Source organism: Nyctereutes procyonoides, unplaced genomic scaffold (genome assembly GCF_905146905.1).
Source record: "Nyctereutes procyonoides isolate TBG_1078 unplaced genomic scaffold, NYPRO_anot_genome, whole genome shotgun sequence".
NCBI lineage: Eukaryota > Metazoa > Chordata > Mammalia > Carnivora > Canidae > Nyctereutes > Nyctereutes procyonoides.
The window spans coordinates 1,099,061-1,119,373 of record NW_026575020.1 but is presented as its reverse complement, the minus strand read 5'-3'; the positions used below and the strand labels follow the sequence as shown (position 1 = coordinate 1,119,373).

The 20,313-nt window shown below is 56.2% G+C and overlaps 2 protein-coding genes across 8 annotated transcripts in view; one reads left to right on the top strand and one right to left on the bottom strand.

The window, feature by feature from the left end:
* Positions 1–1,436: 1,436 nt before the first annotated feature.
* On the top strand, positions 1,437–5,785 carry G6PC3 (glucose-6-phosphatase catalytic subunit 3). Of its 2 annotated transcripts, none has more exons than XM_055316935.1 (6): positions 1,437–1,769; positions 3,642–3,748; positions 4,155–4,245; positions 4,439–4,557; positions 4,749–4,890; positions 5,121–5,785. In XM_055316935.1, exons 1-6 carry the CDS (start codon positions 1,552–1,554, stop codon positions 5,482–5,484), a joined length of 1,041 nt encoding a protein of 346 aa, XP_055172910.1. In that variant the 5' UTR covers positions 1,437–1,551; the 3' UTR covers positions 5,485–5,785. The 2 variants fall into 2 exon arrangements, with proteins under 2 accessions (XP_055172910.1, XP_055172909.1); XM_055316934.1 differs by having other exon boundaries at positions 3,642–3,792; positions 4,136–4,245.
* Positions 5,786–6,169: 384 nt separating this feature from the next.
* Positions 6,170–20,313, bottom strand: part of HDAC5 (histone deacetylase 5) — a 38,342-nt gene continuing 24,198 nt past the window's right edge. For all 6 annotated transcript variants that reach the window (XM_055316889.1, XM_055316909.1, XM_055316918.1 and 3 more), the window contains 24 exons: positions 19,864–20,123; positions 19,631–19,775; positions 19,404–19,518; positions 18,967–19,097; positions 18,689–18,835; positions 18,486–18,598; positions 18,031–18,162; positions 17,580–17,802; positions 15,303–15,514; positions 14,743–15,036; positions 13,854–14,019; positions 13,092–13,225; positions 12,611–12,731; positions 12,085–12,134; positions 11,814–11,921; positions 11,347–11,402; positions 11,112–11,199; positions 9,851–9,970; positions 9,497–9,594; positions 9,204–9,322; positions 8,594–8,727; positions 8,256–8,340; positions 7,958–8,123; positions 6,170–7,873 (listed from right to left, as the gene is read on the bottom strand). In XM_055316889.1, coding sequence (XP_055172864.1) covers positions 7,834–7,873; positions 7,958–8,123; positions 8,256–8,340; positions 8,594–8,727; positions 9,204–9,322; positions 9,497–9,594; positions 9,851–9,970; positions 11,112–11,199; positions 11,347–11,402; positions 11,814–11,921; positions 12,085–12,134; positions 12,611–12,731; positions 13,092–13,225; positions 13,854–14,019; positions 14,743–15,036; positions 15,303–15,514; positions 17,580–17,802; positions 18,031–18,162; positions 18,486–18,598; positions 18,689–18,835; positions 18,967–19,097; positions 19,404–19,518; positions 19,631–19,775; positions 19,864–20,123 — 3,257 coding nt within the window. In that variant the 3' untranslated portion in view covers positions 6,170–7,833. The remainder of the gene's footprint in view (positions 7,874–7,957; positions 8,124–8,255; positions 8,341–8,593; positions 8,728–9,203; positions 9,323–9,496; positions 9,595–9,850; positions 9,971–11,111; positions 11,200–11,346; positions 11,403–11,813; positions 11,922–12,084; positions 12,135–12,610; positions 12,732–13,091; positions 13,226–13,853; positions 14,020–14,742; positions 15,037–15,302; positions 15,515–17,579; positions 17,803–18,030; positions 18,163–18,485; positions 18,599–18,688; positions 18,836–18,966; positions 19,098–19,403; positions 19,519–19,630; positions 19,776–19,863; positions 20,124–20,313) is intronic.

Genomic DNA, 20,313 nt, shown 5'->3' with positions numbered 1-20,313 from the left:
AGGAATAAAAGTACTGCTTGCTCCCTAGTTGTGTTAGTTAGTTAGTTAGTTGTGTTTTTCCAGGGAACTTTCAAGTCTGACCCTCACAAGTCACATGTAACTGCCGCTCCACTTTTTACATGGCATTGTGATTATACGTTTTCATATATATGACTGCCCAGTACTGTTAGGAAAAGCTTCCCGGAGGAAGTGAAAAAAATCTGAGACCTGAAAGACAAGCAAGATCTCTATAAGGAGAAAGAGCTTGGTGATTTCAAGGAACATAAAGCAATTCAGAAATATTATGAAATGGAGTTGTGGGGGTAGGCTGGTAAGGGTTGTCTCACCGGAGCCTGAACAAACTTTGAAAGACCTAGAAAATGTAGGCTTTCTCCTTGGGGCAATTGAAAAACATTTAGCAAGGTAGTACAATGACATTTATATCCAGCTTCCGTTCCCCACACCTTTTTAATTAGTGAAATTAATCTCTTTCCAAGAAGAACCATATTTACATTCTCATTTTCATCCACCCATCAGAAAACTCTCCAAGAACAAAGTTGCTGGAGGTAGGAAGAAACCGGGGAGCCACTCAACAGTCTCCTCCCACCCCAAGTCTGCCTCCAGGCAGGATCTCGCCCAGAATAGCTGAGGTTTCTATTTTGTGTGTGTTCCTCGAGAAGATATTTCCAAATTTTGTCGTGGATGTGTGCCCCTCCTCTTCCCATTCCAACCCAGCTACTACCTCATAGTTTACCTGACCAACGGGGTTTTGGGGGGCAAGAAAATGGAAGGAGGGAGAAGAGCAAGCCTAAAAGTGAGAGGAAGTGTGACTTAGACTGCTACGTGTAAGAATTCGCAAGTGTTTAGGGAGGACTCCTCAAGATGAAGAGGTTTATCTGTCAGCACCCGAATCAATAACCGATGGATTCGGGCTGGAGATGCTGGGGCTGGGGGCGGAAGGCACGGATTGATTAGCGGTGTACGCAAATCTAGGGTCCCGCTTCAGCGCCACCGGAGATGCCTGGCTCCTCCGAGGGAGTGTCCGTAGCCCTCTCTCCAAGAAATCTCGGGATATCTTTGGAGGGTAGCGGTACGGGAGAAAAGAGGTCTGGTCTGGAAGGAATCCTGACACTGAAGATTACACATCCATCTTCGCAGCAGCACTGCAAGAAGCCCGGGCGCGTCGCCGACCCCTAGGCTTAGTCCTTCCCTTGACCCGGAACAGCAGCGAGAGCCGCCTCTGCGCCCAATGCCCACGTGCCGGCAACAGCGGCCACGTGGGGCTCTGCGGAAACGCCCTCGCAAAGGTTTGTCCCCTGCGCTGCCCAGTAGAAAGGAAGGCCCGGGAGGAGCACTAGAGGAAACGTACCGGCGAGGGGCCGGACTCCCGCGAGTCTGGGACTGCCGAGGGGCGGGGTAGGGGGCGGGGCCTTACTGGCCGCTGGCTGGAGGCGGAGCCTGGGGCTCAGAAAGGTGGGTTTTGGACCGCCGTGGGGAGCCGCTTCCTGGCCTCCGAGACTCCCCGGCTTCCGCCTTACAGCAAACCCCCGCCCGGCCGGCCCCTGGGTCGCCATGGAGTCCACGCTGGGCGCGGGCATCGCGATGGCCGAGGCGCTGCAGAACCAACTGCCTTGGTTGGAGAATGTGTGGCTCTGGGTCACCTTTCTGGGCGATCCCAAGAGCCTCTTTCTTTTCTACTTCCCCGCGGCCTACTACACCTCCCGCCGCGTGGGCATCGCAGTGCTGTGGATCAGCCTCATCACCGAGTGGCTCAACCTCGTCTTCAAGTGGTGAGACAGCGAAGCCCTCGGCATCCTAGTCCCCCCACCCCCATGGGCCCTGAGTCCTGGGCAAGCCCTGAGCTCTCTCAGCAGGTGCCTCAAAGGCTCGGGCCCCCCGCCACCCCGCCCCAATGAACCCCATGGCCTTAAGACCTCCTCATCCCTACCCCGGGGCCCCTGACGTTTTTCCTTTGAGCATCATTGTGCATCTTGGTCTCAGACCTCAGACCCGTCTTACTTCATTAGACCAGTGTTTCTCAAACGGGCCTGATCAGAGAAATCACCTAAGGGGTGTGTTTAAAAAATGCAAGTACTTCATCCCACCTCAGACGTGTTGACTTAGAAATTTCAGGGGAGGGTTTGGGAAAACTATTTTAAGGAGCATCTATGGCAGCTTAGGTAGCAAAAAGTCCTTCTCAAGTCATTCTTTCATTCATCTAGTCATTCATTTATTTGACATTTAGTTGTTAAGAAGCGTGCCCTGTGCAAGGCTTCACACTAGTTGCTAAGGACAGAGAGGGCTGGAAAATTAAGGTGCGTTTTCCGACCATGACCAGCAGAATAGGAAGCACTTGAAAACTTGCTAGAAATGCGCCATCTCAGGGCCCAGACCAGAGCTCCTGAATCATAATTTGCATTTTAACGAGGACCTCAGGTGTTTGGAGTAAGGCTTGAAAAGCACCGCTTTCCAGGGAACACTTTCTTCTTCCTTTTCTCCTCCATTCACTAGTGGGCTCTTCACACAGACTTAGAAGCCAGGCAAGTGAGTGGGGCTCTCAGGGGTTATCTCTTTGTGCCACCTGTTCTCTCTTGGGTGAAGAGAGGAGTTCTGCCTCCTGCTGGGCATGAGCTGCTCCTCCCCTCACCTCAGCCTCCGTTCCCTGCCTGAACCCTGCCTGGAGGAGGGAAGGGAGTTCAGAGGAGACACTCGAATGGGCTGAAATGACTTGCTGAAAGACAAAATAGGAATTACCTTCCCCTCCACTCTTCTCTGCAAGGGCTTCATCCCTCCTGAAAACGGAAAAGCAGCAGTCTCATCATTTCCTTCTTGCCTAATTGCCCTTTGCTTTGTGCTGTCTCCCCGCTCAGAGTCTGCGTGAGCCTCCCTCTCTGCTGGTCCCTACAAGACCACCACCACCACCGCCTTGACGAGACACTCTCAATGCCCCCTCCCACGTAACAAAGCAAAGCCCCTATTCATTTCCTAAGTGTGTTTTGAACACCCAATGTGTGAACCTGGTGATGAGGGGAGGCGGTTCCCTTTTGTGTCCCTCCCCCACAGCTGCTTTTCTGCTCTCACCTATTCTCATTCTGGCAGCAGTAGCCTAGCCTCTTCAGGGTCCAGCAAAACACCTGCTGGGCCAGGGGACTTTGAACTTTTGGTCCTCCTTGTCCTTTCTCACCCTCTGTCCATTTCCCACTCCTGATTTCAAACACAAGAGACTGGCCTAAGGAGTTCACCTGTAGATAATTCCGGCTGGAGTTTAGGAAATGGGGAGAGAGGGAGAAGCAGGAGGGTCAGTGGAGGTCTGGAAGCAAAAGAAAGAGGTAAGGCCTGGGCTCTCTAGGAATGAGAAGAGCAGGGCCAGCCCTGTAGTAGGAGGGATAAGAGCAGGACCAAAGAACATTTCAGAGCATGTAAGTGCACACACACAATCTCTTGTCTCTTTATCACTTAAAAAATAGCGCGCGTTCTCCTGTTTCAAGGCAAAAAAAAAAAAAAAAAAAAAAAAATCCTTGCAAGGTAATGCACAGAATTGGAATCTCTTTTTAACCCCACCCTGCAGGCCCTCCAGTGTACTCCAAGGCATCCTTCTGTTCCCCACCTGTTTCCTTGGCTGTATGTGTGTGTAATGTCATCTTGCATCTGTTCTCTCCTAGGTTTCTGTTTGGAGACAGGCCCTATTGGTGGGTCCATGAGTCTGGGTACTACAGCCATGCCCCAGCCCAGGTTCACCAGTTCCCCTCTTCTTGTGAAACTGGTCCAGGTGGGAAGTCCCAAACCTCCCTGTCCCCATGTGGTTGGGGTTTGGTGAGTGTTTCAGAGTACTTTTTAGCTGGGGTGGTCTCACCGGAGGCCCAGCCTCTCAGTTACTAACCCAGAGAACAAAGAAACCCCAGGAAGACTGAGTTGAATTCTGGAAGAGAAGCACCCATACCAGAGTGCCAGCTGCCCACCTTGTTTAGAGTAGATCCAAGAGATACTGGGCAAAGCAGAAGCCTGAGAGCAATGGCCTCAGGCAGAAGTGAAGAAGGCTGTAGGGTGGAGAGAGCCATGGACCAATGATGGAGGGGATGAAGGGGTGCAGTGATGGCAGCTGTGTCCACCCATCACTGGAGGCTCCTGAGTTCCACTCTCATCCTCTCACCTCAAGCTTCTGGATTCCCCGGCAGGCAGCCCTTCTGGACACTGCATGATCACAGGAGCAGCCCTCTGGCCCATTATGACAGCCATCTCTTCCCAGGTGGCCAGTCGGGCCCACAGGTATACCTTGGCATTGCCTACCAATGGGGGCAGGGGGATGGTACCCTGGATTCAAAAGACGCAGCAGGAGGGCAGCCTGGGAACTGGAGTTCTGGGGACCCTGGGGCATTTGGTCCAACCATGAAATACTTGGATGCTGAGAGAAGCCATGCTGTGTATGGACACCTCCTGAACCATTTGCTTTTCTTTGTAGCCGCTGGGTGAGGGTGATACCTAGCCTGGCTTACTGCACCTTTCTCTTGGCGGTCGGCCTGTCTCGGATCTTCCTATTAGCCCATTTCCCTCACCAGGTGTTGGCTGGCCTGATAACCGGTGAGCAACTGGGGCAACAGAGTGGGCCTAGGGGTTGCCACTGGCAGTGGGAGGACCAGTGTAGGTTCTTTCCATCGTACAGCAGGCCCAAGGCCCCCTTATACCTCAGTCTATTCTGCCAAACTGCCCTACAGCTCAGCGGGGCTCATATCCCCAAACTCCTTGAAGCTGCTGTCACCCCACTTCACTAGGTGCTGTCCTGGGCTGGCTGATGGCCCCCCGGGTGCCCATGGAGCGGGAGCTAAGCTTCTACGGATTGACCTCACTGGCCCTGTTACTGGGTGCCAGCCTCATCTATTGGACCCTTGTTACACTGGGCTTGGATCTTTCTTGGTAAGTCCTGCTTTGAAGCTTCAGCACGTTGGGGCCTGTTCTGCTTTGCCCGTACCTAGCCTAGTGGGTCCCTGGTTGGCTATAGCTAAAAGGGGACACATTACCTGTTCACACAGACTCTCCTGGGGTCACAGCAGAACGTGGGGGTAGACCCCAAAGAAGCTAAAAGCCATTGGTCCTCTTGTTTCCAAGGGAATGTGTCTCCTGGCAAAGTCCTCTCCTCCCCACAGGTCCATCCGCCTGGCCTCCAAGTGGTGTGAGCGGCCCGAGTGGGTGCATGTGGATAGCCGGCCCTTTGCCTCCCTGAGCCGCGATTCAGGGGCTGCCCTGGGTCTGGGCATCGCACTGCACTCTCCCTGCTACACCCAGGTACGGCGGGCACAGCTGGGACACGGCCAGAAGATAGCCTGCCTTGTGCTGGCCATGGGGCTTCTGGGCCCCCTGGACTGGCTGGGCCATCCTCCTCAGATCAGCCTTTTCTATATCTTCAATTTCCTCAAGTTCACCCTCTGGCCATGCCTTGTCCTAGCCCTTGTGCCCTGGGTGGTGCACATGTTCAGTGCCCAGGAGACACCACCCATCCGCTCTTCCTGACTTCCAAGTGCCTCCCGTTGCCACTTGCCCATGACAAAGCCAACAGTCTATGACCTCCACACTCCAGAAAGTGGGCCTCATCCCCTTCCAGCTCCCAGCAGGCCCTGTTCATCCTCAGTCTCCCACTGCTCCACCATCTGGTCTTAGCCCCCAAAAAGGGCCTTCTCTCTCCCAGAAAGGCTGGTCCTCCTGCCTTCTCCCCCCCCTGAATCCCCAGGGAGCTAAGGCAACATCAAGACCTATGGGCTCCTGTAACACTGTGAGGGGCTCAGAGCAGCCCCAATAAAGTTCTTGAATACTTCTGGATTTCTTTCTTGCCTGTGCACACATTTCCACTGAACTTGCCTGTGTGTGTGCAAGTGAGACCCTTGCCAGGCCACCTGTTCTGCACTGTCCCGCCCCCCCCACCACCACTGTTTCCATGGAGACCTTCAGACTGGGCCCTCTCCCCAGCATCACCACCTAGGCCACAAGAGAGGTCCTATGAGATGCTATGGCTACATTCAGTGAAATCTTGTCTTTAACCTACAAGGACAGAGACTCACTCCCTCCCACCCCAGCCTTGTTTCCTAAATTGGCTAGTTCAGTGGCTGTAGAAAAGAAGAGCAGTTTTTTCTTCGCCAGGATGGGGAATGAGAACCTCTACTCCATTTGGAAGCCCAGAGAAGAGACATCAGCCCCAGAAGGCACTGCCAGAAACAAGTTTATTTACATAAGGACACAGAGTGTAACAGATTACAAAATCCTTAACTGAAATCCATATCCAGGGAGACAAAGCAAGGAGTGGGTTTACATGAGAACCAGACCGGCCATGGGGAGAGGGAGGGTTAAGGACCCGGAGCTGGGGCTCAGCACGGGGAGACTTGGTACACTGGGCCTGGCCCCATCTGCATCCCGCAGGAGGATCTAGAACACACTAACAACACACAAGACACAAGCACACGATGAACCAATGGTGGTAAGACTCCTGCCCCTCCCCTGGCTCCCTCAACTCTACTCAGGCCCCCATTAGGGAAATAAATATGTAAACAGATTGGTGAGGCCCGCAGGACAGAGTGGAAAGAAAGTATATGTGGTATCGGGAGGAGGAGGGAGGAAGACTCAGCCCCCTAGGAGTCCCTTCCCATCTTTGGTTTCCTACAGGCTAGACAGCATTCCCTAGAAGCCTTGTGGGCCCCCAGCCCCAGAAACGGCTGGGCTGGGCTCCTAGGAAAGAGAAAGAGTGGTGCCCAGCCCCTCCTGGTCTTCGCTCCCTTGGGCCAGTGGCCAGCAAAGGAAGCACAGGAGGAAGGGAAGCTACAGCTAAGGGCAGACTCCTGGGTTCCTGGGTTCTGGCCCTGCCCCTTCTAGAATCCCTATTCTCACCATCCCCAGGCTTTACAGTAAAAGGCCCCAGGAGGGAGGTGGGCCACTGACCCTTCTCATGGCATGCTGGATGGCTAGGGAAATGTGGTCCTGAACAGCAGGGGGGCTCTCACCAGCCTGGAGTCCCCCTGTAGGGACCACCTCCCCTCCCCAGGCCGTGCCAGCAGAGGGACAGGGAAGCCAACAGAGTAAGGCAGAGAGCAGGCCTGCTTCTACAGCTCCTCCTGGTCCCTCAGAACCCAGGAGTGCAGCCCCACCACTCCCCATACACTGTGACCCTCTCCAGCCTCTAGGAAGGGGAAATAGGCCCAGAGGAGTTTGAAGCAACACAGCCCTGCCTACAGAACATAGGCCCACATTCTGGGGCACTAGCCTTCCCCTCACTACTGAGGCCCAGAGAAAGGAGAAGAAGGGTTCTGTGCAGAAAGGATGAGGACAACAAAGAGGGAAAAACGTAAAGAATCACAGGGTGGGAGCCCCCCTCCCCTCCATTCTGTATCATAAGACTGTAGAGCAACCTTCTGGATCTTCCCCTGAGGTTGGAGAGGGGAGGAGGCTGAAATTAAGGCATTTCCCCCCAAGTCAGCTGAAGCCAAGGCACCAAACTTACTGCTCCCTCCTCTCTCAGGGAGACCCCAAAACCAGACAGTACTGCCTGGACCCCCATGCCACCCTAAGCTGACCCAGGCTCCAAGGGGGAAAAGGACAGGATGCAGGAAAGTGGGCATGGGACACAACATGGAGGGTGGCTGGAAAGTCCCGCCCCCCCCCCAACCTTCCAGGGGAGCAAACTTCTAGAGTGGAGACCTGGGCCACACTGAGAGAAGCCAAGGGGGAGGCAGGCCTGAGACAGCTTTGAGGAGCAGGGAGGCAAGGCTGAGAGACCCACACAGCACACGTTGTTGAATGTGTGACTTTTTGTTTTTAATAGAAAAAATAAACAAAATCACAATGATGAAGCCCAGAGGGATGGGGGCCAGGGCGTCACAGGGCAGGCTCCTGTTCCATGGGCTCCTCTGCTGGCCTGTGGGAACAAGCACACAGAGGGGGGATTGTTGAGGTGGGGGCACTCACTTGAGCATAGGCAGAGGTCAGGAAGGCGGCTTACCTGGGGCTATGCTCCCGGGCAGCAGCAGCCTGGGCCTGCTCCGCCCCCACCGACAGCAAGGCCATGGCGCTCACAGTCTCTGCCTCCTCCGTCTCACCTGCCTGGGCCTCCCGCAGGGAACGACCTAGACCAGCAGCGAACCTCTGGACGCAGCTCCAGTGCTTGCCTGAGGACGAGGAGTAGGCAGGTGTCAGGGAGGACAGAAAACCCAATGCTACGTCCCCAACCCTGGCAGACCCACAGGCTTCTGCCCCCTTGGCAAGCTGAGGGCTGAGCCTCTCTGCCTGTCCCCACGCACTCTGGATCTCGATGACTTTCTCTAGTGTGGCCACTGCGTTGATGTTGGGCTTTTGTTGCAAGACTGCCTCGTCCAAGGGCTGCAGCTGGCAGGGGAAAGAAGAGAAGGCTTATGGTAGGGAATGGCTGGTGGTGCCTGGCCCTCTAACCACCTCACTGAGCCTCAGACATCTCCCATGACAGGGGCAAACCTAGCTTTCTGGAGGAACTCTGGGTCAGAAAACCCTCCCTGGCCACCAGCTGTCTTTAGGACTCAAGAAGACCTTCCCACCTTCTTGGTCAGTGCCACTTGATCAAGAAAGGGGCCCTTCACCCCTAGTGCCTCCCTGTACCCCTTACCTCCACGCTGAGCAGAGCTGAGACACAGGCCTCAGAGGCATCACAGATGGCGGTCAAGTCGTGGCCTCCCTCCAGGGCCAGCACCACCCGGCCCCCTGCCAGCGTCATCAGCTGCCTGGTCAAGTGGCCAAAGCCTTTAGGAGGATGAGTGAAGGGAGGAAGAATTAAAAAAACAAAAACAAAAACAAGAGGTGTAACAAATAGCACAAAATAAAATGGTGAATTTAAACTCAAATATATATCCATAATAAAATTCAGTATCAACGGACTAAATGCTCCATTAGAATAGATAAGCTAAATATATTCCAATTACATGTCATAAGGAGCACCACTGAAACACGAGGGATCTACAAACTCCATCTCTAGGACTCTGGAAGGAGATATACCCTCTGCTACCCCACAGCCACCTGCTTCCCCCCACCAAGGCCAAGGTCAGCAGAAGGAGAGGGGGAGGCTCCTGCCAAGATGATTCCAGGTTCTGGACCTGCCCCCCACCAGCCCCCGCTTCCCTCCTCCCAATCTATGCAATACCAGTCTATTCCTGCCCCGTGCCCCCACTTAACCCCATCCTCACTGCTCCACAGCCTCCCTCAATCCCCCAGCAGCTCACATCTGGCGGTGACAGAGTAGCCACCCAGTGGAGACAGGTGTCCCTCAACAGCATCAAACCCGGCAGAAACCAGGACCACGTCAGGTGAGAACTCGTGGGCAATGGGCATCACCACTGTCCTGCAAAGGGAGGGCCCAAGCTAACCCGGGCAGGTGGCTAGGCCAGGCCTCACCTCACTCTGTGTTCCCCCCAGAGACAAGCCCCTCCACCCACACCAAACTGAGTGTTTTCTGCCCCTCCCGTGGCAGGGCCCAGGGTCTCCCACCCCTCCCTCGGCCCTTCTCAGTCCCCACCTGAAGGCCGTTAGGTACTCCACGTCTCCGATGGGGGGGTCCACACCTCCCGTCCATGCCACGTTCACATTGTACCCAATGCCCGGCCCTCCGCCAACCTAGCAGCGTGGTGGGGGAGGGGTTATTCTCACTGCCTGGGGACCCCAGACACTGCCCCTGCCCTCAGCCCTGATTCCAACCCTTAATCCCACTCACTACTGCTCTGCACGGAAGGGCAGTTAGCCTGCATGGTCCTCCCACTAGGAGCCCAGATTCCCCAGGGAACCAGCACTACCACAGGCATCCATGGCTCCCTGCTAGGTCCCCTTCTGCCACCTCCCCACGGGGCCCCATATTTGAGCCCAGGAACTATACCTCTTCAGGAGCCCCAGAGCCTGGAAAGAAGTTCCCATTGTCATAGCGATGCAGGGAGATGTAGAGCACAGACGGGTCATTGTAAAATGCTTGCTGGGTGCCATTGCCATGGTGAATGTCCTAGTGCGGAGGGGTGGAAGCATTAGAAAAAAAGCTCTGGCTCTGGCCCAAAGGTCAAAATTCCACTCACCCCCACCTCCACCCTATGGTGAACTCTGGGCATGCAGTCCACCACAAGCTACAGGGCATCGTGCTCCATTCACAACAGTATCACCCCCACTTTTCTACCCAGGGTCTATGGGTCAGGATATGGCACTGTGCAGAGGAGATGCAAAGCCATGGGATAAATATGGGGGATCTCCCTGCAGAACCCATTCTACTCAACAGTGTGGAGAGAACATTAAAGCTAGTAAGGAATTGAAAACATACATTCTGAAGAACCCAAATATTCCATGAATTTTTAAACCAAAGTTGGACTTCAAAGAGACTTCCATCTTTGCTGAGGACTGCTCCTGGGTACTTCCTTTTCCCTCTGCCACAAGAGGCAGGGTTTGAGAAGCAGTGCCCAGCAGCAAGACCAGAAGTGTTGGGGGCCAGAGACCTGATCTGAAGCCCAGTACCAATATCCCAAACTATGTGGCTACATCACCCGACAGCTCAGTGTCTCCATTTCTAGAAATGCACATCCTGACTTGTACTACTCAAGGTGGCCATGAGCAGTACACTGTGTGTCCCGGCACAGAGTGAACCCCCAGTCAAGAGTGGCTCTAGGGGCACCTGGGTGGTGCAGTTGGTTAAGCAACCAACTCTTGGTTTTGGCTCAGGTCATGATCTTGGGGTTGTGAGACTGAGCCCCACATTGAGCTCCGTGCTCAGCGCAATCTGCTTGGGTTTCTCTCCCTCTGCCTAACCCCCATGTGCGTGTATGCATGCACATGCATGCTGTAAAATCAATCTTTAAAAAAAAAAAAAAAGAGTGGCTCTAGCAACGGCGGTAACAGTCTCTACTGTTCAAGGTAGAAAATCTCGGTTGCTTGAGGCTACAAGGTGGGGGCCAAGAGGGACCAGGGCTAAAACCACTTTCGAGTCTTAGTGAGGAGGGAGCCCCGTGGGAATAGGAGGGCTGTGCTAATGCTCCAGCAGGAAGATATCTGGGAAGCCACCAGGCCCAGCAGTGGTGCAGGTAGTTGAGGAAGAGGGAGCAATGTTGGGGTGGAGCCTTCCCGAAGGCCAACCCTGACCCCACTAGCCCACTGCTTACCCAGTCCACGATGAGAACCTTGCCCACATTCAGTTTCTGCTGCAGGAGTTTGGTTGTGATGGCTACAGAGTTGAAGAAGCAAAATCCCCTGGTGGGTGGGGAGAGCAAAGGGTTGGGGAGGTCAGCTTCAGCAGATGTTTGCTCCATGAGCAAAAGATACATAGCAACTCGGCTGAGAGGGAGAAGGGAAGGGAGGAGGGCAGTGGGTCTAGTGCAGGGCTGAGGTGGCACTCACATGGCTGTGGATTCCTCTGCATGGTGTCCCGGGGGCCGGATGATGGCAAATCCATTCTGAAGAAGGGCAGACAGAGGGGCAGAGACAACAGACCGACAGGCAGGCAAGGTGGCCACAAAGGGGGAGGACACAAAAGGAGAGGAACAAAAACAAGGCAGGGAAGAGAACACAGATCAGAAACATGTCTCCCGCACCCTAGGAACACAGCTGCAGGCCATGTGGGCGGGCAGGCACCACCTCTGACCTCACCATTCCCACGAGCATCACACAGTAGTGCCTCTTCGCCAGTCCCTCTTTACCCCTTGCTCCCAACCTGGCCCAGGAGCTATCACCTCCTCCCCACTCTGGCACCTGAGAGTGAGGCTTGCAAGGGACAGTGCCTTGCTCAAGGGGAAGGCAAGGCAGCACCCATCCTCCACCCCTGAGGATGCAGGGCCAAGCCTGCCTTGTGCAGGGCACATGCTCACCTTGAGCTCTCCTGCGGCCACCTTGAAAGCAAGCTCTACCAGGCAGCCCACTGCCATGCGCACGGCACTGGAGGAGTGCATCTCATTCCACACGGTGTCACTGTCCACCTGCGGGGGCAGGAGAGCAGGCTTCAGCGTGCCCCCTGCAGGGGGAGGGCAAGAATGGGGGTGGGCACCTAGACAGTGGGCCAGCAGCCATGCTGGGCAGGAAAGGAGAGGCAATAGCTGGGAAAGCCAACCGCCCATCCCTACTGGCAGGTGCCCTACTCACCCCAATGCCCCCACAAGGCAGCATGGCGTACATCTTCTGGCTGATGGGGCCTGCAAGGAAGAGTGACAAAGCTACTCTGGAAGTTGCCTCAACTGCCAAGACTACAGGTTAGGTCCTGTGGAGGGTGGCGAGCCCCATCACAGAAAAAGGAGGCCAGGTCCAAGCATAATAGAGAACTTTACGCCTACTACTCCTCTCCAGTTGGAAGAGGTCTGTCTCCTATTCTGGGGCGGCAACACCTTACTTCTGCGGCAGATGGCAGGAAGAAAGGGGCACAATGTGTTAGGGAGAGAGCAAAGCACACTCCCCCATCTCTAAGCCTGACCTGCCACCTCTTACTCTCCTGCAATGTCCCCCACCCGTGTGGTACTCCATGTGCATGGCGCGCCTGGAGGTGTGCAATGTGGCACTGTACCACCTCTTCCCAGGGGATGACCTGTGCCTACTGGGACCCACTTGCCTACCCTGACAGTTTCCTATCCCACCAGGGCAGTGGACATGGCCTGGCCCACGCCTGCCGGCTCACCGAGCAGCTTCTTGCTGTCCAGCTTCTGTCGGTTGAGGGGGCTGGTCCCATAGAGCAGGGTGTGGTATTCGGAGTGCACAGTCTGGATCTCATCCAGCGTGGCTTTGCGACCCCGGATCCGCTGTGTGGGGAGAGCAGGAGGAGAGGCCAGTGAGAGGATGCACCTAAGGCCTAGCTCTCCCTGATGCCCAGGCCCTCTTTGCCCCACAGCCTGGGACACATGAAGTCACTTTCCAGCCTTAGAAGAATCCAAAGGTTTTTGTAAAAAGTATGCCCCAGCCCCAAGGCACCCCAGTCCAGGACCACTCCTATACAGCTAAACGGGCTGCAAGGGATGGAACAGAGAGGTGGCTAAGGGACTGCCCCTGAGATCAGGGGTTGAAAGAAGGATGAAGAAAACAGAGAGGCTTCATGCACGGGGATATACAAAAGCTTTCGCTGGGTGTGAGCTGGGGGCTGGAAGAAGGAGGGGCTCCCTTACCTCACACTTGCTAAGCAGACCTGTCTCCTGCAGCCGGGACCAGATGCTCTGGATCCGGCCAGCATGTTCAGGGTGCACGTGTGTGTTTCCACACATGCACTGGTGCTTCAGCATGAACGTGTCGTAGACCACACCTGGACCAGGGACACACCTGTCAGCCAGCACCACTCTGGGCCACAGCAGCCTGGCCAGCCGCCGCCATCCTCAGCAGAGCTCACTGAGCTCTCCCTAGCCACTCCTGGCCCAAGGACCTCCCTATAGCCAGCCTAACCGCCTTTCCACGCACCTACCCCTCTTCTCCTGTGGTTCCCTTCTTCCATTCCTCCTGTTCAAAAGCCTCGACCAGGCTGCCCCTGAGACCCCCACTGGTTTTCATTTCTGCCCACCATGCTCTCAACATAGTACCCCCCTTCAGGGCACATCGTCCTTCCCCCTACTCTGTCACAGCCCCTGTGTACTGATCCCCTGAACCCCTACACTCCATGGGTGAGGCAGGACCATCCCCAGGCATCTATGCCCCCTGAGAGCCCAGCACAGGGCAGCTTCATGAGGAAAAGCTTCCTGGAATGGGCTGAGGTCTCACTTTTGAGCTCAAAGAGAAGAGAACAGGAAACTAGAAGGGTAGGGCCCAACTGAGATAGTGAGTTCTCTTCACCCAGGGCCCCAGGGTTTATGCGGTCCCTCAACAGGTTGCACAAGGCTAGATACCATGCATAGGCACCTGGCACATGGTAGAAGGGCAGCTGGTGGGGGGGGGCTCACCTGTGGTGAAGAGGTGCTTGGCAGGCTGGTCTGGGGGGCTTTTCATGCCCCCAGGGGCAGCAGGTGAGGACTGGGTGCGGCCCAGGGCCTGGTGGGGCACAGTGGCCAGGCTGAGGGGGGCCTGGTACACCTGAAGTGGCTGCAGCTGCTGGGCATCGGAGAACACCTGGGCAGGAGGAGAGTGGGTGGGAGCGGGCATGAGATCAAAGTGAGGACGAGTGTCCTAGGGCCTCCAAGGGGGCCCATGTTCCAGTCTTTCTCTTCCAAACCTCCTCTTTCCCCATATCCTTCTACCAGGAACAAGAGGCACTCCAGCCTTCGCCATCTCCACCTCCCAGGAGATGGGGGGGGGGGGGCCGCGGGATGTGATGAGTCACGCCAGAGTAGCACTGAGGTAAGAGGCTGGGAGGGATGGGGGCGTGGGAGGGGGCAGGATGAGTCAGGCCGGGAGGGCTCAGCAGTGTCCGCAATGAATGGAGCACAGCTAGGTGCAGGGCAGACTGTAGTAACAGTGGGGGCGTGTGTGTACACATGCGCACATGCACGCACAGACCAACGCACAACCGGCCCTATGCAGGGAGAAACGCAGATACCCAGGCCATGTGCATGCACAGGTGTGTATCCGTGAGTGTACAAGCACACACACACACACAGCAGTCTGGAGGGGTGGGCGGCTGCGTCAGAGCCACAGCCACAGAGAGAAGCAGGCAAGCTGTGGCCAGCACTGAGGCCAATGCAAGCACACACAGAGCCCCCTTCCACAGCCAGCGTCTCCTTCCTACTCTGCTTTGGCTCTCTCCAGAACCTGCCCCTGTGCAGCCAGATGGGGAGAGGGAAAGGCAAGTGTGGAAAGGGGTGCAGGAATCAAGGGCTGGGGTGGAGGGGGCACCTTTTTGTAACCAGCACTGGACTCATCCAAGTCAGGCCCCTCCTCAGCGCCACTCTCGCCCTCCTCATCCTTGACCTGGATGCACTCCTCCTCCTCCTCTTCCTCCTCCTCCTCCTCTTCCTCCTCCTCTTCCTCCAGGTCTTCCTGGGTGCTCTCACTCTCCGTGGAGCCTTCTCGGGGGATGGTCAGGGCTCCCTCCCCAAGCAAGGCTTCCTGCTGCTCAGTCAGCTCCTCCTCTGTCTCCTCAGGGTGGGTGGTGGGCTGCCGTGGTAGCTCCCCAGTCTTGGTGAGGATCTGGGAGCAGAACAAGGGGGCACACAGGCTGGTGGGAGGGGCACAGCCATGCAGCCTGTGGCCCCAAAGGGTCTGTCCTTCCCTGGCCTCTCTCTCTGGCAGTCGCCCTGCCTGTATAGAGCTTCTCCAGGAGGCAGGCTGGAGCAGAAGCGGCTTGGGGGGTGGCCTAGGGCATCAGCCCCCATCCCTTTGTCTGTCAGCCTAGCCAGTGCCCTGTTGTACCTGGCGCCTAGCACCACCCTGGCCCTGGGCTGCTCCTGGCTCACCTTGCCCAGCTGCAGCTGCTGTTGCTTCTGTTTCTCCAGGAACTGCTGGTGCTGCTGCTGCATCACAAGCTGCTGCAGGGCCTGGGGGCTCTGGGGCAGCGGGGAGGACTGAGTACGACTCAAGGGCCGGTGCCGTGGGAGCTTGCCCACTGTCCGCATGCTGGTGGCCACACGTTCACCTGTCACCAGCGGGGACTGCCCATGGAGTGGCACTGCGTGGCGGGAGGAGGGAGTCACCATCACTGACAGGGCACCGGGTACCCCCATCCCACCCCAAGATCTCCCCCTCCTAGAACAAAAAACCCAGGAAAAGCCTGCGGCACCCTGCCCCCAAACCTGAGCCCCATTCTTCCTCCTCCTCACAACAGAACAGTCTTGCAGCTTAGAGCCACTGCCATCAGCAAGCCTTCCTGGATTCACCACTCTCTCCCTTTGATTCCCTTACTATTGCACATACAGTCATAGGCCCTCAGGGTAGCTGAACAAGGCCTAGTTTTCCCCAACTGCAACAGGATCTCCCTGATCATGGACATGGATGCCAGCAGGTGGGGAAGCCTGGGGCCCACGGTCACGTGTCTCTGAAGCCAAACCTCTTCTGATGCCACCAGCTGCTTAAGGTTTGACCCTCCAAAGCTATGCTGTCCAATTCCATAGATGCCAGCCACGTGTAACCACTGAGTGCTTGAAGTGCGGCCTGGCTAGGGACGCATGGGTGGCTCAGCAGTTGAGCATCTACCTTTGGCTCAGGGCATGATCCCAGAGTCCTGGGATCTAGTCCCGCATCGGGCTCCTTGCATGGAGCCTGCTTCTCCCTCTGCCTCTGTCTCTGCCTCTCTCTATTTCTCATGAATAGATAAGTAAAATCTTAATAATAATAATAATAATAATAATAATAAAAAGAAATGCAGCCAGGCTCAATTGAGATGGGGGTGCCTAAGTGGCTCAGTCAGGTGAGTGTCTGACTCTTGATCTCAACTCAGGTCAGGATCTTGGGGTCATGAGGTAAAGCCCCATATTAGGCTCCACACTCAGCACTGAGTCTGCTTGTCCTTCTCCCTCCCCCGCTCACATTCTCTCTCTCTCCCTCTCAAATAAATAAATAACGGGTGCCTGGGTGGCTCAGTCACTAAGCATCTGCCTTCAGCTTAGGTCATTACCCCTGGTTCTTGATATCGAGTCCCAGGGGATCCCTGAGTGGCTCAGCGGTTTGGTGCCTGCCTTTAGCCCAGGGTGTGGCCCTGGAGTCTCAGGATCGAGTCCCACGTTGGGCTCCCTGCATGGAGTCTGCTTCTCCCTCTGCCTATGTCTCTGCCTCTCTCTTTCTCTCTGAATGAATAAATAAAATCTTTAAAAAAAAGAAAAAGAAAAGTCCTGATATTCAGCCCCATATCAGGCTCCCTGCTCAATGAGAAGTCTGCTTCTCCCTCTGCCCCCTACCCTACTCGAGTGCACTCCCTGCCTCTCTCAATAAATACAATTCCAAAACCTTAAAAAGATAAATAAATTGAAAACTACTCTAAGTGTGAAACATACATTGGATTTCAAAGACAGTAGAGACACAAAGTAAAATGTCTCACTGATAACTCTATCGATTGTATGTTGAAATGACAATACCCCAAATCTAAGTATACCTTTTTTTCTTTTTAAGATTTTATTTATTCGTGAGAGACACAGAGAGAGAGGGGCAGAGACACAAGCAGAGAGAGAAGCAGGCTCCATGCAGGGAGCCCAATCCCGGGACTCCAGGATCACGCCCTGGGACAAAGGCAGACACTCAAGTGCTGAGCCACCCAGGCGTCCCAAGTATACCTTATTAAAGCTAATTTCATCAGTTTATTTTCACATTCTTTTTAAACATTGCATCTTTATGTAATCTCTGCACCTAACCTGGGGCTCAAACTCACAACCCTGAACCAAGATCAAGAGTCGTATGCTCTACCAACTGAACCAGCCAGGTGCCTGCCCTTCCTTTTACATTTTTTAATGTGGCTCTAGAAAACTTTTAAGTTACATATGCGGCCTGTGTTGTGTTGTCTGTCCACTGGACAGCATGGCTCTGAAACATGAGCACATCACAGCAGCAGACGATGTCGAAGACAGCGTCTGGTAGGCTGTAGGTGCTCTATCATGTCTGTAGAACACACAAGATATCAATGATGCCATGGAGGAGAGCTGTGACAGAGCTGGAGTGTCCCTACCTATTCCCTGATGGCTGGCCTACACCCTCCGAAGAGGGGCCTGATACCCACTCCCTTGCACCACTGCCCGCCAGCTCACCAGCAATGAGGGTGCTCTGCTGCCGAGCCTGCTCCAGCAGCAACACATGCTGCAGCAGGGAGGCGTGCCCATGGGGGCTAGTGTCGCCCTCCAGTGCCACGCCCAGCAGACAGCCGGGGATGGAGGATGTGCTCATGAACTTGCCCGTCAGTGCGCCGCCCTGCCGCAGGGACTGGAGGGCCTGCCTCTCGGCCTCCTGCTGCGTGGACAGCTTCGGGGAGGCCTGGCAGTGGGGAAGGGAGACGGAGATGAGGGAGGGGATGCTGGCCCCAGTCCTGCCACTGCTGTCCCATGGTCAGCATCCCTTACCTACCCTCTGCCCACCCCCCAGCTCTGAGGAAGGCCATGTGATCTCCATCAGGGTCTGGTGAGAACAAGAGCCCCAGCTGGAGGCATCCAGGACCACAGACCTCAACACCAGAGGGAGGATGGGGCCCGTGCCCAGACTTACGGTGAGGTGTGAGTTGGTGACAGTGACTGTGGCCTGCAGCCCTAGGGAGATGTTGGGCAGAGAGGGAGACGTGTAGAGGCTGAACTGGTTGGGGGAGCTGTCCAGAGGGAGGGCCCGGTGCTGGGGGAGCATCTAGGGAGCAGTTGGGAGACACAGGCATGAGAGCAAGCAAAGGGGGGCCACCTGGGGCAAAGGGCTCTGAATGGTGCCTCATGCCTCGCTCCCCGCTCCCCACACCAAGCCCCACCTGGGGGATACTGAGAGATCACAGTCCTTCAGAGGCCCGCAGGACAAAACCCACTTAAAGGCAACAGGTCCTTGTGGCCTGTCCACATGGGCAGAGAGTCTGCTGAATACTCTCAGTAAGACACACATACAGGAAGGAGCTGCCTTCCGTCTTCCAAGGGAAACGGAGCAGTTTTGGCCCACCCACCCAGCCCTCTGCAGGCCTGTACCTCGGTGGGGATGTTGGGGACTGAGCCAGTAAAGCCATTCTCAGCAATGGTGCTGTGGGAGCTGTTGGGAGAGCTGGGGCCGGAGCCTGGTGCACTGTTACACACGGAGGACACTATGGGAGAATGGGCTGTCACCTGGGCATGCTCAGAGCCACCCACCCACTCCCAGGACTTCCAAACAGGAACAAGATAGGAGCCCTTACCCCCAGGCCCAGCACCGGTGATCTCAACAGCTCTCTTCTTAAAGGTGCTAATGACTGTCCCATCTTTGCGGCGCAAAAGGGGACTACTTCTCCGCTCAGCCACCTTCTGCTTTAGCCTCGAACGTACTTTCAAGTTGGGTTCAGAGGCTGGGGCAAAGGGAACCAGGGCTCAGATACAGCCACAGGAACAAGGCACACACCCGTAGCCTGGCCCTCTGAATTCCAACCCCTACCTCTAGGGAGCCATATTCTGGAAAGCCAGGTCAGGCACTACACACCTGTTTTGCGGAGGGGGAAGTCATCGCGGCTGTCGTAGGGCCCAAGCAAAGGCAGTTTGTAGGAGGGAGGCGTCCCAGGGGGGCCACTCTGGGGAGGGGAACTCTGGTCCAAAGAAGCATGGTGGGCTCCCCTGGAGGGTGTGGAGTGGGGACAGAGACAGACCAAGGTTATCACCCAGCCAACTGCACCTGCCTCCAAGCAATCCCACTGAGGAGCTGCCCACTACATCAAGGGACAGGAGACAGGTCCTGGGGCGGGAAGCAAAGAGAGAAGCCAGGGTGGGGGGTGGGGGGTGGGGGTAGGGGAGGAGTTCTACACCCTCAGAGAGACTGCGGGGGGCCTGTCTCTGGCTCCGGCCAGAAGCCCCCTGCTGTCCTGGCAGCCACGCAGCTGGAGCAGGGCGCCTCTATGACCCGTGCCTGCCAAGAGCCATTACCAGCATTTGGGGTGCTGTGGGAGGGAATGGTTGAGGCCGCCGGGCGTGGGCTCCTTTGACTTCGACAGAAGGAATTCCTGGAGCCTCAGCTTCACCTCGGTGCTGGCGATGGCACCTGCGGGACAGGGTGCAGCTGACCTGGTGCTCGGGGCCCGAGGGTGCTTGGGGCAGGAGCCCGTGGCCAGGGGCAGAGGGGCAGGAGGTGGGAGGTGTGAGGCAGGCCTTACTCTCTTTGCTCTTCTCCTTGTTCCGCAGGCTGATCAGCTGCTGCTCCAGCCGCTGCTTCTCCAGCTCCTCCTGCCGCCGCTGCTCCTGCTGCCGCTGCTGCTCCAGCTCCTGCTGCCTTTTGGCCGCCAGCATCTCCTGCTGCTGCTGCAGGGACACAGGGGGAGGCAGAGTGAGCCAGGTCCAGGCGGGGGGCAGAGGTCCGGGCGCCTCCCCCCACACCCTCCTTGCACACCTTGAGGTGCTTCTGCAGCTGGACCTCGTGCTGCCGGGTCAGGTGGTCGTGCTGTTTCTGGAACTCGGCGAACAGGAGCTGCTTCTGCAGCTGCTGCTGCTGCTTGAGCGCCAGGAGCTCCTGCTGCAGCTGCTGCTCCCTCAGTGCAGGGTCCACAGGGCCTGCCAGAGCCCCCCGTAGCTCCGCGGGGCTGGGGCTGCCTCCTCCCCCACCCCCCATGGAGCTGGGCATGGCTCCGGGCAGCACCGGCTTCACCTCCACTGCGGAGACAAGAGACAGGCGTCAGAGAGCCTAGTGCCAATGCCACCATGCCCTGGCAGCCATGCCGGGGGCCCAGAAGGCTACCAGGCAGGACCGCCAGACCCAAAAGAATAAATCAGGGGGGAGAAGGGTAGGCAAATCCCTCTGCCCCACAGAACTGGGTTCTATCTTAATCATGTGAAGTCAAAG